The sequence below is a fragment of the Arachis hypogaea genome, chromosome 7 (genome assembly GCF_003086295.3).
Source record: "Arachis hypogaea cultivar Tifrunner chromosome 7, arahy.Tifrunner.gnm2.J5K5, whole genome shotgun sequence".
Taxonomy (NCBI): Eukaryota; Viridiplantae; Streptophyta; class Magnoliopsida; order Fabales; family Fabaceae; genus Arachis; species Arachis hypogaea.
The window spans coordinates 4469258-4485171 of record NC_092042.1 but is presented as its reverse complement, the minus strand read 5'-3'; the positions used below and the strand labels follow the sequence as shown (position 1 = coordinate 4485171).

Here is a 15914-nt window from a genome sequence, read left to right as displayed (position 1 = left end):
AAGGCCACTTCAATCACATTCAGATTCAGATGCGTAATCCCCCTTCTTTGTGTCTCTTTCTTTGTTTCTTAGCTTTTTTTTTTCGCCTTTCGTTGCATAAACATAATCTTCTCATCTTTTTATTCTTCTATTTCTTGATGTTGCCTTTTAACTTATAAGTTATGGGTCTAATTTATCTTTTTTCTCTTTTTAAACTACTTTTTTATGAGTGTAGAATTTTACATCTAATTACCTATTTTTCATATATTATATTTCATGATTTTAAATGTCATGTGTATAATAATTAGATTCTGTGTGTGTTTGGATTTCAGTTTGCAAAAGTGAGTTTGCATAAAATTGATTTTACAAAATTGATTTTAATGAAAAATAAGTTTGGGTTAACGTGATTTATGTTTGGCAATATTTGTATCAAAATTGATTAGAGCAAAATAAATGTTGTTTGGATTATATTACTCAAAATCACTTTTAGATGAAAAATTACTAAAAGAGACATCAATTTATTTTTTTATATACATGCGAAAACAGAATCTAACAAAAATAATATAAAAAATATTTATTATATAAATAAATAAATATAATAAAAAAATATGAAAGAGAGTACTATAAATTTTATAATGTTAAACAAAAAAAATATTCTATACTTTTTCTAATATTACCCGTACTCTTTAATTTAGTATTATTTTAAACTATAAATTTTCATTATTTATAGCTCTATTGTTATTTATAATTAATTTTTTATTTATTTTATCCTTTTTTATAGGATCATAGTTTATATTATACAAAATTTGGATAATAAACGTAGTATATATTAATTACAATTACAAATTTTACAAAATCAAAATAAAAAATAAAAAAATTAATATAAAACAAAGACAGAGTACATCAAAAAATAGAAAAAAAATCATACAGATAAAAAAATAATAAAAATTTCATAAAATCAACCACATATATCATATGAACAAAAAATACAATAAAAACTAAATAAAATACATATGAATAAAATAAATAAAAAAATTTCATACATAATATAAATACAATGTAGTAAAAGATAGAAAAAAAAAGAATTCATATGAACAAAAAATAATAAAAAATCATAAAAATTAATAAAATATCTGAAAAATTATAGCACTACAAAAAATAAAAAAATCAACAATATTTGTCATATGAATAAAAAAATACAATAAAATAAATAAAAAATCATATAAATAAAGTCAAACAAAAATAAAAAAATTCATAAAAAAATATACATATAAAAAATAGTATAGAAAATGATAAAAAACTCATATAAAAACATAATATCATACATTATAACACTAAAAATTAAAATATGAAAATGAGTACTAAAAATAATAAAAAATTAAAATATTCAATTTACTAGTGATTGAAACAAATCTAAATAATTTTGATGGAAAAAAAATGGAAGAAAGAACTATGAAAAAGTAGAAAGAACTATACAGTGAAACTTATGGTTATTGGTATCCTTCTTATAGAAGAAAATAAAGGGTAAGGTTGGTAAAAAAGAAAAAATTTTCTCACTTAATTTTCTAAAGGTAATCAGCAACCATGAACGTAAAATGCAGAAGTTACAAATTTTAGCTTCTTCTTAACGTGGGTTTAAAGGCAGAATCGTTTCTGCGTTTAGAAAGAAAAAAATTGCCAAACATAAAAGTGAAACTTTCAAGAAGTTCAAACGCACTTCTTCTTTTGTAAAGGATGTGTCTTGGCTTAAAAATTTATATAAAGAAGATAGGGTGGTGTATATGCTAAAATTGGTCTAATCTCTAGTGATGTGAAATTGTATGAATATGGTAACAAAATATTTTATGACTTATTTAATTATTATTGAAAAATTTGATTTGTGTCATCATGATTAATGCTAATCTCTTCTCTAGCCTTAATTAATTAAACAAATTATAAAACTATATATAGTGAATTCATTTTGCAAATTACAATAATTTTTAAAAAAATTAACATTTTATAATTTTTTCAATTTCTCAATGTATAAGTTTTCTTAACGTGTTCCAATCCAAAAATTAAATAAAACAAATAAAATTAAATTAAAAGCTGAAAATAAATGTTAGAAAAAATAAAAACAAAATGAAATCGAAGGTTAAAACGAAAAATATGTACAAAGAAATTAGGGATGGACATGTTAGACATATTGATATAACTTTTTAACTTTTATTTTTAGGTTTTGATTTTATGGGTGGAACATATTAACAAATTTTGTATATATAGAGTGAAAAAATTGAAAAAATCGTAAAAAAAATCTCTTTGAAAATTATCGTAACTTGTAAAATAGGTTTATCATACTTTTGTAATTTGATTTAATTAGCTAAAGTTAAAGAGGTTATTAGTATTAACTAAAATTACATAAATTAATTTTTTTTAATAACAATTGAATAAGTCATTGAGGGTATTCAATCCCTTATTTATGAAAGTGTTAGCTAGTAATTACTATTTTAATTTGTTAAAGACGGAAATCATTTTGTTTGAATGAAATATTTTTTATTCTTTACTCAAAAATAAAAAATAACATTAAATAATACTAACAATAAAATATCACTTATATATTAAGAATTATTCTAATATGCAGTAATGTGATTTTTTAACAGCATAATATCATGAATCATTTTTTAGTTTTAGAATAAAAACCTTTTCTTCTTCACTTCTTTTAACTTCCACTTTTGTCTTTCAAATGTTTAGCCTTTCTGATTCCTGCAAAATACAACTACCATAATTACATTAATTCCCTGTCTAATTTATCTTTTTTTTTCTCTTTTTAAGTTGCTTTTTATGAAGGTAGAATTTTACATCTAATTACTTCTTTTTCATATATTATATTTCATTATTCTAGATGTTATATGTTATTTAGATTATTTTTTATTAGTTTAATATTGATAGTAATTAATTATAATAGAAGTATATAAAGAGTACGTAAGGTTAATTATAAAATATTTTAAAAAATTTTAAATAAATAAAAATAAAAATATTTTGTAATTAATTTTATGTATTTCTATTATAATTAATTATCATCAATATTAAATTAATAAAAAATATTCTAAATAATTTATGTATTCTTTATGTACTTTTATTATAATTAATTACCACTAATATTAAATTAATATATGTATAATTAAATTTTATAATTTTTTTTGAATCACCAAAAAAAATTCTACATTTTTTAACGGATGTGTGTTGCCTTAAAAATTTATATAAAGAAAAAAAATTTAAAAATTTATATACTCTAAGGATGTTTGTCTAGGGTGTAGGGTGGTGTACATGCCCTTAAACAAACATAAAAAAAATCCTTCCCTTAACATAAAAAACCTCACTAAAAATACCTTTCATCTTCTTACATCCGTTTGAAAATATCAAAACTTCCTCCAACCTGCAATTCCCACAATGTCACTTATCCAAATCCCATAAACAATTAAGCATGATCCAACGAGAGCATAAATTGATTTTGATAAAAAAATAAATTTAAATTAACGTGATTTATGTTTAATAATTTTTTATTAAAATTAATTACAGTAAAATAGATGTTGTTTGAATTATACAACTCAAAATTACTTTTACATAAAAAATTATTAAAAAAGACATTAATTTAAATAATTTTTTTATATACATTTAAAATCAGAACACTAATAAAAATAATGTAAAAAATATTTATTATATAAATAAAATAAATACAATAAAAAATAAAAATATAAAAGAGAGTACTATAAATTTTAAAATGTCAAATAAAAAGAAAATATTCTATCATTTTTCTAGTACTGTGAGTACTCTTTAATTTAGTATTATTTTAGACTATAAATTTTTATTATTTATAGTTCTATTGTTATTTATAATTAATTATTTATTTATTTTGTCTTTTGTCATAAGATCATAATTTATATTTTATAATTTTTACAAGATCAGAATAAAAAATAAAAAAATAATACAAAAAAATAGAGTACATCAAAGAATAGAAAAAAATCATGCAGATAAAAAATAATAAAAATTTCATAAAAATAACAACATATATCATATAAACAAAAAAAATACAATAAAAAATAAATAAAATTTATAAGAATAAAATTAAATAAAAAATAAAAAAAGTTTATACACAACATAAATATAATAAAATAAAAGATAAAAAAAGAATTCATATGAACAAAAAATAATAAAAATATCATAAAAAAGTCAACATTTGTCGTATGAATAAAAGAAATACAATAAAATAAATAAAAAATTATATGAACAAAGCCAAACAAAAATTTAAAAAAATATTTTATAAAAAATATACATATAAAAAATAATATAGTAAATGATAAAAAAAAGTCATAAAAATATAACGCTACACAAATAATATAAAAATATTTATCATATAAATAAAAAATATAATAAAAAAATATAAATAAAAAATATAATAAAAAAACATAAAAATTAAAATATGAAAATGAGTATTAAAAATAATAAAAAAATTAAAATATTCAATTTGCTGGTGATTGAAACAAATCTGAACGATTTTGATGAAAAAAAATTGGAACGAAGAACTACAAAGAAGTAGGAAGAACTACAAATAACTACTGTAAAGGTAATAGTTATTGGTATCTTTTTTATAGAAAAAAATGAAAGGTAAGATTGATTAAAAAAAAAAATTTATCTAATTTTTCACGGGTAATTAGCAACCATGAATGTCAAATTCAAAAGTTATAAATTTTATCTTCTCTCCTAAACGTACGTTCACTGGGAAAATCATTTCTGTGTTTAAAAAAATAAAAATTGCCAAACATAAAAAGTCAAACTTTTAAGAAACTCAAACGCACTTTTCTCTTCGCCAACTAATTTGCCAAATATATCCTTAACCAACCTAACAGCATGATCAAACTTATTGCTCCCACACAAAACACTGACAAAAGCACTAACCTCGGAGTTATGAAGTTCCTTGCCGGTGTGGACCAAACCAAACAAAAATCCTTCAACCTCATCCAACATCTTCTACTTGTACAAACTCTTCATAACGTTTTATAATGTTTTATATTTTTATTTATGAGTCAAATTGTCTAAAAAAACAAAAGTATAATTTTATAATATTTTATAATATTGAGTATAATTTTAATAAAAAAAAAGTTAGACACTATTTTAATTTTGACCTAAAATTTCAAAAACGAAAAGAGTACTTAACCCACTAAAATATCGCTTACATATTAAGAATTATTCTAATATGCAATAATATGATTTTTTAACGGCATAATATCATGAATCATTTTTTAGTTTTAGAATAAAAACCTCTTCTTCACTTCTTTTGACTTCCACTTTTACCCTTCAAATGTTTAGTCTTTTTGGTTCATGCAAAATACAACTACCATAATTATATTAATCACCTGCATATTTCATAAGTATGCATTACACTAATTATTGGCCCATGTTAAAAATAACTTCTGCATGGGTATGCTTCAATTGTATTTATTTAGTGGAAAAAGAGTGTTAATAACCCACCTCGAGAATGATAATGACCAAAATTCTAAGTTGATTAGAAATTGGAATTGCTTGTTTGAAATTCCATCTTTATGTGATATGTATAATGTACAAATACATCATATATGCCTTGCATCTTTAATATTTCTTTTCTTAAAAATGAGATAATTAATAAGTGAAAAAGTGATATGATGATTGAAAAATATTATAATAATTTCAGGGAAGAGAAAGGTATATCTATAATTCGAAGGAATCAAGAAAAATTAATGAAAAGAATTCATTCATTTCGGCTAGAATTGTTCAATATTTTCAATATTAATGTCATTTTGACTTAGACCCAAAAATAAAATGTGGGTTCTTAGTACTTCGCCTACTTTTTATTTTATTAATTTAAGTAAGTAATTAAGTATCAATGAAACTTAAATGAATACTTGGGTGAACCTTTAGGGTTTTGACAAGTGCTCTGCTAGGGTTTTGACAAGTGCCCTTCTAGGGTCTCTTCTTCTTCTCTTCTTTTCTTTACTTTCAATTCAGATTCAAAACCACTGAATTCTTGATCATTGACTCAAACTGGAACATATACTCTGGCCATTATGGAGACAGAAGGAAGAGGCAATAAACAATCCAGTTCAGATAGAGAGGAGGAAAATGAGGATTTGGTACAGTTAGGGGATGAGGAAATTGCTAAAGGAACTGAGGCATGTTCCAAAAGTCTTCTTGGGAGATTGTTCGCAGATAAACCATTCTCCCAAGGAACATTGGACAATGCTCTCAGGGTGATTTGGGGAAGACCAATGGGATTTCGCACGGTGGAGAGAGGAAATAATAGATTTCAATTCTTTTTTGACTCTGAACAAGATGCAATAAGAATTGAGAGAGGAGGGCCATGGCTCTTTAAAGATTATGTGCTGCACGTCCAGATATGGAATGAGGATGAGAACGTAGTGGAAGAAAGACTCCGGTACTTTCCAGTTTGGGCTCAATTCTGGGTCTTCCGGAGGAATACAAAACATTGGAGGTAGGGAGAAAATTGGGTGATAAGATTGGAGAGGTTATTGAAGTAGGATTCTTTAGTGTTAGAGGCAAAGAATCCAGAATTGTGAAGGCAAAAATCCAACTTGATGGAGGAAAAAAGGCTAGAGACAGCCTGCGGCTCGCTGGTCCAAAGCAGAAGGTAATGGAGATTGGTGTGAGATATGAGCGCTTGGGTAAAGTCTGCACCTATTGTGCGTACCTAGGGCATGAGGCAAAACACTGTAATAGGCTGATCACAGACTTGACGGCGCACCAGAACACACAGGACAGCATTGGAGAGTGGGTTAAAGCTGATCAAGTTGGCAAGAGAGTGGATACAGGGGGTGCTGACACAGGAGGGGATAAAACTTCTCATTTAAGACCTGCACAACCAAAGAAGAAACCACCTCCCACATGGCTAATAGAAGATTTTGCTGGAATGAGTATGCATGACAATAGAGACACAGAAAAAAGGGGCACCAGAATCTTTGAACAAGTGGAAGAGAGTAGCGCCGACTCAGATACCTGAGAAAGAAGGGAAGCCCAGGGAGGAAAATAGATCTCTGATCCTGTTGGATGATGCTAATCCAGCAGCATATTCTAAGGAAGTACAACTGGAGAAGGATGATACGAGTAAAGAGGAGTCAGGAAAGAAGAAGATCAAACAGATTGCTAGGCAACGAGGGGAAAACTTCCTGCATGTTAGTGGCAACAAAAGGAGGCCAGCAGATATGGAGAATGAAACAAAACAGAAAAAGGTATGTTTGGAGGAAAGGAATGCAGATAAGGAGAAGGTGGAGGGTGCCAGCCGTCAAATGGCACCCTAAATACCATGAGGATTCTTACATGGAATTGTCGGGGTTTGGGGAGACCCCTGACAATCCATAACCTCAAAGGGATATCTCAATCCCACTCCCCCGAGTTGGTTTTTATTTTTGAAACCAAAAACCAAACTCGAAATGTGGAAGCGAAGTTGAGGTCGTGTGGTTTTAATAAGTGGTATATTGTTAATCCAAATGGCATTGCCGGAGGCCTGGCCATGGCGTGGAAAGATGGGTGCGATATTAAAGTTACCAGCAGCTCCAGTTTCTATATACAAGCTATAGTGAAAGATGCAGCCAACGATGTGGAATGGAGTATAATTGGAGTTCACCTCAGTTGCAGTGAACAAATAAGATCAGCCCAATTTCAAGAGATCTCGGTGATGATGGAGCAGAATCAGGGAGGAATAGCTATCTTGGGCGATTTTAACTCAATCACTACACCAGAGGAAAAAAATGGGGGTGGCGACACGCCTTTATCATCTATGACAGCTTTCAATCTATTCATTGGAGACAATGATTTGGTGGATCTAGGTATGATCGGAAGACAATACACTTGGAGTAATAGGAGGGCAGGGAATGAATTGATCCAGGAACGTTTGGACAGAGTATTAGTAAATGCGGAGCTACTGCAATCCTTTTGTCAACCAACCGTTCTCAGGCTTGCCGAAAATGGTTCAGATTATGCCCCTTTACTGCTGGACACTACTCCTCGGATGGAAAAATCAAAAAAAAGATTTAAGTTCCAAGAGAGGTGGTGTGGTATAGAGGAGATAAGGAATATTGTTAGAGAAGCCTGGGCCTCTTCATTTGAAGGTTCTCCGATGTATATCATCGCTCAAAAATTAAAGTTGTGCCGCCACAAGCTTGTGCAGTGGCAACAAAGTAACCAGTCAAATTCAAAAAAGGAAATTGAGACACTTAAGGCCCGACTGGAGGAAATAAGGGCAGCAGGGATCTGCGGTGGAACTGAGATCCACGAGATCGAATCGAAGCTTGAAAAGGCATACCTAAATGAAGAATTGTATTGGAAGGAGAAGTCCCGGGTTAAGTTGCTTAAGGAAGGGGACTGGAACACTGCCTTCTTTCATAGGAAGTTCAAAATGCGTACAATGGGGAATAAAATCTGGCGACTAGTGAACGGAAACGGGGAAGTAGTATCCTCTCAAGCTGACATTGCAAGAGTGGCTGAGGAATATTTTACAGGCATTGTTTCATCTACCAATCAAGCAGATCCAGAGCCTTTTCTTGCTGACTTTGAGCCTAAGGTTACATCTCTCATGAATCAGAGGCTACAAAAACCAGTGTCAGACAAGGAAATTAAGAGGGCTGCCTTCAGTGTTCATCCTCAAAGCGCCCCAGGAGATGACGGAATGACAGCAAAATTCTTTCAGTTCTATTGGGACATTGTAAAGGAGGATGTAACACGAGCCGTTAAAAGTTTCTTTGGAGGCGGGAGAATATTAAAAAGCTTTAATCATACAAATATTTGCCTAATACCGAAAGTTCCTGACGCTAGCAACATGTCCCAGGTTAGACCCATTAGCTTATCTACAACAATGTACAAAATTATCTCTAAGGTGTTGGTGCATAGATTACAAAGTTGTATGAATAAGTTAATAGGCCCTAATCAGAGCGCTTTTCTGAAGGGACGGCTGATCTCTGATAACATCTTAATTGCTCATGAGTGCATGCACTATCTTAAAACTAGGAAACGGGGGCTGAATCATGAAATGGCTATTAAGCTTGATATGAGTAAAGCGTATGATAGGGTCGAATGGAAATTTCTTTGGTACATAATGGAAAAACTGGGATTTGGCATGCGTTGGATTAGCTGGATCCGAGAATTAGTTACCACAGTTTCTTACTCTGTTGTTGTGGAAGGCCAACCTTTTGGTTTTTTCAAACCAAATAGAGGGATCCGACAAGGAGATCCTCTATCACCATATCTTTTTCTTTTTTGTGCGGAAGGTCTATCCTTCCTGCTACACAAGGCAGAGCAAAACGGTTTAATTCACGGTATTCAGGTAACACGAAGATGCCCTACAGTTAGTCACTTGTTATTTGCTGACGACTCAATTTTATTTTGCAAGGCCTTCGAGGAAGGTTGTGATAGAATCCTAGAGCTTTTGGAGTCATATGAAAGTTTTAGTGGACAGAAGATTAATCTATCTAAGTCAGCCATTTTCGTTAGTAACAATACTCCAGATGCTACTCGGGAACTCCTGGCAACAAGGATGAACATTACTCATATTGGAGCACAAGACAAGTACTTGGGGCTCCCTTCAGTAATAAATAGATCAAAACGATCCACCTTCAGTGCCATTAAAGACAGGGTATTCAAGAAGGTGCAAGGCTGGAAAAAAAGTTTACTGTCAAGTGGAGGTCGTCAGATTTTGATTCGGGCAGTAGGGGAAGCAGTACCCATCTATACCTTATCTTGTTTTAGGCTCCCAGATACGTTGCTGAAGGACATTCATAGTATCTTGACTCAATTTTGGTGGGGACAGCATAGAGAGGAAAGACGCATGGTCTGGATTAGCTGGGATAAGATGACAAGGCCGAAGAGCGAGGGAGGTTTGGGAGTGAAAGACCTGCGAGCACATAATCTAGCTTTGCTAGGCAAGCAATGTTGGAGACTCATAACCCATCCTAACTCTCTCCTAGCCAGAATTTTAAAGGGCAGGTATTACAGGTATGGAGATTTACTAAGTGCAGATAGAGGAGTATTACCTTCCTGGGGATGGCAGAGTCTTCTCCACGGACAGAGTGTGGCAGAAAAAGGCACAATCTGGAAAGTGGGGGACGGCGAGTCCATTCGGATCTTTAGAGACCCCTGGCTTCCTTCAACCTTTGCCATATAGAGTTTCCTGCGACATCAATTCCAGCCAAACATCAAATCAAATGACACTAGTCAAGGACCTTTTCTCTGAAAATAAAGAATGGAACCAAAGGCTTGTCTCCGAGGTCTTTCCCACTGAGGTAGCACAACAAATTCTAACAATATCCCCAGGAGAAGGACCAGACAAAGTTCAGTGGCTATTTAATAACTCCAAATGCTACGATGTTGCATCCGGATACCGAATTTCTTACCTGTTCTTTCATGAACCAATTGATCTATGCCCAGCTTATATGCAACAAAGAGGAATTTGGGCCCAGCTATGGAACCTGCTCACACCCCAGAAGATTACAATTTTTCTTTGGAAATGTCTTCACGGAAGAATTCCAGTCATGCAACTGATCCATCAGAGATTCCCCAATACGCCTGCAACATGTCCACTGTGTCAAGAAGAGAGCGAAACAATAACTCACTGCCTATTTCTATGTCAAAATGCAAAATTAACATGGAGGAAGATAGAAATGGAAGCATGGGTACCTTTCTCTAACTCAACCACCTTCTTCGATTGGTGGAGTTCAACAACAAGCCTCCTGGATAAGCAACCAAATGGGAGCAGCAAGGTTCTTCTTGTAGCAATTTTATTGTGGCATATATGGAAAGACCGGAACCGAAGAGTGTTTGAGCAAGGTGCTGGTGCTACCCCTCCGGAAGAGATTGCCACTAGCGTTATTAGAGCTCACCAAGAAATTCTTGTCCGCCCCCTGCGCCCCTCAAGAATAGATTAGTTTTTCTTTTCCCCTTTTTCATTTAGTGGCTTACTGTTCATTTACTCACCTGCGCGTGAAGTGAAACTTTTGGGAGAACCCCTTTCTTATGTTTTTACGATTATGTCCTTCAATTGGGACAATACCTTCCTTTTCTTTTATTGGTGAATAAAAGTAAATGACTGCCTTTGGAAAAAAAATGAAACTTAAATGGGATATTATTCTGTCTTCGAAGGCATTTAATAAGGATTTTATTGTCATAAGGTAGGTGGTAGGTAGGATCTTTAATGGATTCAACATTGAAATTCCAACGCATTAAGAAAAGATATTTTATCTAATTATTGAATTATACATGAATTTAGACATGTTAAAAAATTTTAATTAACATTTTACCTTAATTTAGTTGAATAATCTGTATTTCACTTTAAAAAGAATTTTTGAGACTTTTTCCTTCTTTAAAAATAATTAAAACCAAGCATGCCAAGTAGTAGTAAAATACTTTTTGGTCAACTTGAATTTCTTTATAAAAGTTCTTTTTTATTATTTAATTAAATGGTATCATTATCCAGTCAACAATGTTATTAATGTTTCTCTTTCTTTGCTTATAATAATGAAATTTCACTCTCATGCCACTTTGTCTGTGAAAATAATTAAAAATTATATAAAAATAAAGTTGAAATGCACTTTATTTTGTTTAAGCACATATATGTAATAACTAATAAGGCACTAACTATCAATTGAGAATAGAAAATTCAAAAGCAAGGTTATCATCAACTGAACTTATTGGCTAAAAGAAATCAAACAAAATTAAAGGAATGGGCAAATAAGAAAATTAGTGTAAAGTATATGCTTTTTTCTGTTTTGATTTGATTTGGAGTTATATAAAAGAATGAGCAGAGAATTAAAAAGTAGTAATAACAAATAGAGAAAACAACAAAACAAAAAGGATAAGATCTGAGGTGCTACTTAGCTTCATGTTTTCTTAATTCTTATTGTTGTTCAGATAATAATAATAATAATAATAATAAATAATAATAATAATAATAATAATAATAATAATATAATAATAATAATAATAATAATAATAATAATAATAATAATAATAATAATAATAATAATAATAATAATAATAATAATAATAATAATAATAATAATTGTGTAAAATTATTTTACACGTGTATTCAATCACATAATACGATAGTAATAAAAATAACTATCTTTTATATTAATTGTATGAATGGTTATCCAACAGATCGATTGTGACTAAAATATTTTACACTGACAGTGTATCAAAATTAAATTCTAATAATAATAGTAGTAGAATAATTTGAAAGGTTGAATAAATTAAAGAAAAAGAGTTTATAATTTTTTGTTTTTTGTTTTTTTACTTTTTATTTGAATTTATCGTTAAATATCTCTCTTATTAAATAAAAAATATTGCACTCAGTGTTAATTGAATAAATTTTAGTTTTTCATTATTGTATTGTTTATTAATAATTTAGATTTAGAGTTTAAAATTTTTTTTGTTTTTTTATTTATTTTTAATAATAATTTATTTTTTAAAGATTATAATTTTTTTTTTCAAAACACAATAGTATTTGACTTTTTATTTGTCAATAAATTATTATTATATTTCTAAACAATTCTAGTCAGATGAAATTGAAGAGGAGAGAATTAGAGGAAGATCTCAATCTATCTATATATTATAGGAGAGTAGTGGCTGATTGTTCAATCGACAAGTGGTGCGCTGAGTGATTGACACGTGGACAACACCCAAAATTGTAATGTCATATCTATTGAACCTGAAATGAAGAATAAAAAATAATAGTTATTAAATTATCGAATCTCGAAATGAATAAAAAATAATTGTTATTACGATGACAGAAACAGACATTTTATGTCTTTGAGATACAGACTTCACTATAAAAAGGAGCATGCATCTAATGTTCATACCTCTATCTTTCTACACATCACTTCTTCCAGTTTGAAAAAAGTGTCAAAGGCTAGCTGATTGTAGTGTTTCTCCTTTATCAAGCTAACCATGGCTGAATCGTTTGATTTGTTGATGGATGTCAGTCCGAAAAAGCTTGCATGGAACTTTTTGGTCCATGTTGTTCGTTTATGGAAAGCTCCTTGCCGGTACAATCCTAAGGAGATCAATAGTATTGAAATGGTTCTTCAAGATAGTCAGGCAAGTAATATTAATTGAATATAAACTACATGATCTTATACATTCACACATGCATTCCAAACTGAGCTGTATTTACTATCTTACACATGCATTCCAAACTGAGCTGTATTTACTATCTTACAGGGAGGGAGGATCCAAGCTTCGGTCCCTAAGGCGTTGGTACGTAGATGGAATGATAACATTGATGAGTTCAAGATGTATAAAATGTCAAATTTCATTGTTGTAGACAAGAGAGAAAAAACCAAGACATCTATGAATCGGTGGACCTTAAATTTCTCTCACCGAACTGTGGTGCTCTTGGTGGAGAATCCAACTTTCCCACTTCAAGCGTTTCGATTAACGCAAATTTCAGAGTTGTTGAATGCTGACAGGATCAATGACTCTCAATTAATAGGTGAGGCGAATACATTTACACTTCCTTAGTGTATAACTCATAACTACCTAACAATAAGATGGAAATCGCAGATATTATGGGTGAAGTGGTTGGAAAGGAAGATCCAAAGGAACTCATCACAAGCAAAGGGAAGGAAACGAAGCGTCTAGCTATTTTGGTTGAAGATCTTGAGTAAGTTGTGTTCGTGAATTATAGTGACATAATATAGGTTGTGTTATAATGATAATAAGGGTTAAACCTGTTTAATCACACTGATTTGCAGTAATTATCGTATTGGGTGTGTGTTGTTTGGGGACATGGTTGATCAAATACTACCATACCTAGATGATGGAAGAGTTGAACCATTGATAGTGGTCTTGCAGTTCTTCCGACCGAGTAGATGGAATGGTATGAATCTAAACCCTTTATCCTATACTATATAAATACAATGTACACATTAAGTGATGTCAGAAGTTTTCTCACTATCAGCTTTATAAATAAACAGAGAAAACCTCAGTACAGAGTCATTTCGACATTTCTAAGCTACGCATCAATCCCGATCTCGAGGAGGTTCGCGACTTTCGTGACAGGTTTGATCCACATTTCAATTTCTATAGATTCAAATTTTTTTTAACGGTCAGATGTAGCCAAGCATTAAAAAAATACTTTCGTTGTACCGCGTAGGAGGCTTGCCGCTATACCCTCAAATTTGGTCAGAATTAGTCAAGTCAACACAAACAACTCACATTCTGGGGCAGATGAACTTAAGCGGGGTGATGTGACGGTGAACACAATAGAGGAAGCACTAAACTCAACACAGGTCATACCATCACCTATTTAAATCCACGTTACATGATATGGCATTTACATAAACCCTCATGTATTTGCAGGAAGGCCCTTTGTGGATTGCTGGAACAATTGTGGCAATCAATTCTGGCAAGGATGATTGGTTTTACAAATCATGTAGAAAGTGTCCGAAGAAGGTTGAAACACCAATTGGAAATAGATACGAGTGTGGAAAGTGTGGCCACACTCACGGAAGTGCATCGTTAAGGTTTGTGTTCAGATTTACAATATGTTTTGGATGGACTATGTTATTGCAATTTACTAAGTTGTGCAATTTATATAATAGGTTTAAGGTTGAGGTGATGGCCTATGATGGCACTGGTAGCATAACACTGCTTCTATGGGATCGAGAAACGGTTCAACTATGTGGTAGACAAGCAGAACAGATCAAGGATGAGGAGGTTCATAGTAAATTATAACAAGTATTATGTCATGTACTTTATATAAATGTCAATGAAATAAACTATAACTTTAGACTTTTGTGATTTAATTTCAGGAACTTTATGCTGAAGGATACCCTGCAGCTCTTGAGAGCCTGTTAGAAAGAAAACTTCTTTTTAAGGTGAATGTCAAATCCTCCAACATCAAGCTCTATGACCAGGTGTATACAGTGATGAAGGTCTGCGAGGATGATACAATTTTTGAAATGCATCTCCCAAATAAAACGTTCTCCACTGTAACTGTATGTGCTAAAAGTTTGTAGGTTCCTTGATTATATTGAGACTTTGAGCAGTTTATTTGGCTATAATATCTAAGTAGGAATATCTCCAATATGGTTGTAGGATACCGGGTGCAGTAACTCGGTGGATTTGTCAGCAGCTATGGTTGATATCAACAATCTTAGTGATTCTCAATATTCTGTGGTAACTCTTGTGCTATATACTTTATAGAACTGGTTATTTTGTGTTAAATCTGCAGGAAATTGACAGTTTTTTTTCATGGGACAGGATGTTGTGGAGGATAGTGTTACAAGCCTCAAGTGCAAAACTCCAGCCAAAACAGCTACCATGGTTTTAAAGCAACAAATTCCCATCAACATTGAGAATGAAGAAGAACTGGGGTTTTCAACCAACAAACTTACCCGCAATCGTGGAAAAAGACAGAAGATGCAACTTCATGATAGCAATGAATGAGCTTTATGAAATACTTATTTCAGAGATATCTATAAACTGTTTTTTGCTTAGCTATTATTGTCTTCATGTTTTGATAATGTTCTTATTAGGGTTATTTATATGTAACTAAAATTAGTAATGAGGATTTAGAGTCTTAACAATAGAGATATTGATTAAGATGGATTCTATATGTTTTAATAGTATTGAATGACAACTCAGGCACTGGATTTTTCTTCACGTGGCTGTAATAGTGATTTCATATATTTGTTTTGTGTTAAGTTACATAATAAAATGACTAGCTAAGTAATAGAAAAAAAAGTCCTTATTATATGAATAATAATGGATACTTTATACAATAGCAATGGCTATCGCTAAGTCATGCTAGAATCAGACACTATTTTCCATAGGGAAAGGGTCAATACTTGATTAAAGCTAAAGTTTTAATTGAATCATAAACCTCTTTAAGTACATTATCAAACACGTTTCATTAA

The 15914-nt window shown here is 31.0% G+C and overlaps 1 protein-coding gene and 1 long non-coding RNA gene across 5 annotated transcripts; one reads left to right on the top strand and one right to left on the bottom strand.

The window, feature by feature from the left end:
* Positions 1-2546: 2546 nt before the first annotated feature.
* Positions 2547-10979, bottom strand: LOC140174544 (uncharacterized). Of its 2 annotated transcripts, XR_011864250.1 has the most exons (5): positions 10675-10963; positions 10392-10563; positions 10032-10168; positions 3345-3391; positions 2547-2718 (listed from the first exon to the last, which is right to left on the bottom strand). It is a non-coding gene; the product is annotated as an uncharacterized lncRNA (long non-coding RNA). The 2 variants fall into 2 exon arrangements; XR_011864251.1 differs by lacking the exon at positions 3345-3391 and having other exon boundaries at positions 10675-10979.
* Positions 10980-12623: 1644 nt separating this feature from the next.
* Positions 12624-15660, top strand: LOC112702104 (replication protein A 70 kDa DNA-binding subunit A-like). 3 transcript variants are annotated; one of them, XM_072199923.1, is made up of 12 exons: positions 13014-13092; positions 13216-13251; positions 13319-13486; positions 13558-13657; positions 13749-13873; positions 13971-14055; positions 14150-14285; positions 14356-14519; positions 14598-14712; positions 14808-14993; positions 15094-15174; positions 15259-15660. In XM_072199923.1, exons 3-12 carry the CDS (start codon positions 13345-13347, stop codon positions 15442-15444), a joined length of 1320 nt encoding a protein of 439 aa, XP_072056024.1. In that variant the 5' UTR covers positions 13014-13092; positions 13216-13251; positions 13319-13344; the 3' UTR covers positions 15445-15660. The 3 variants fall into 3 exon arrangements, with proteins under 3 accessions (XP_025608798.1, XP_025608799.1, XP_072056024.1); XM_025753013.2 differs by having other exon boundaries at positions 12624-13092; positions 13216-13486; XM_025753014.2 differs by having other exon boundaries at positions 12803-13092; positions 13216-13486; positions 15071-15174.
* The last annotated feature ends 254 nt before the right edge of the window (positions 15661-15914 follow it).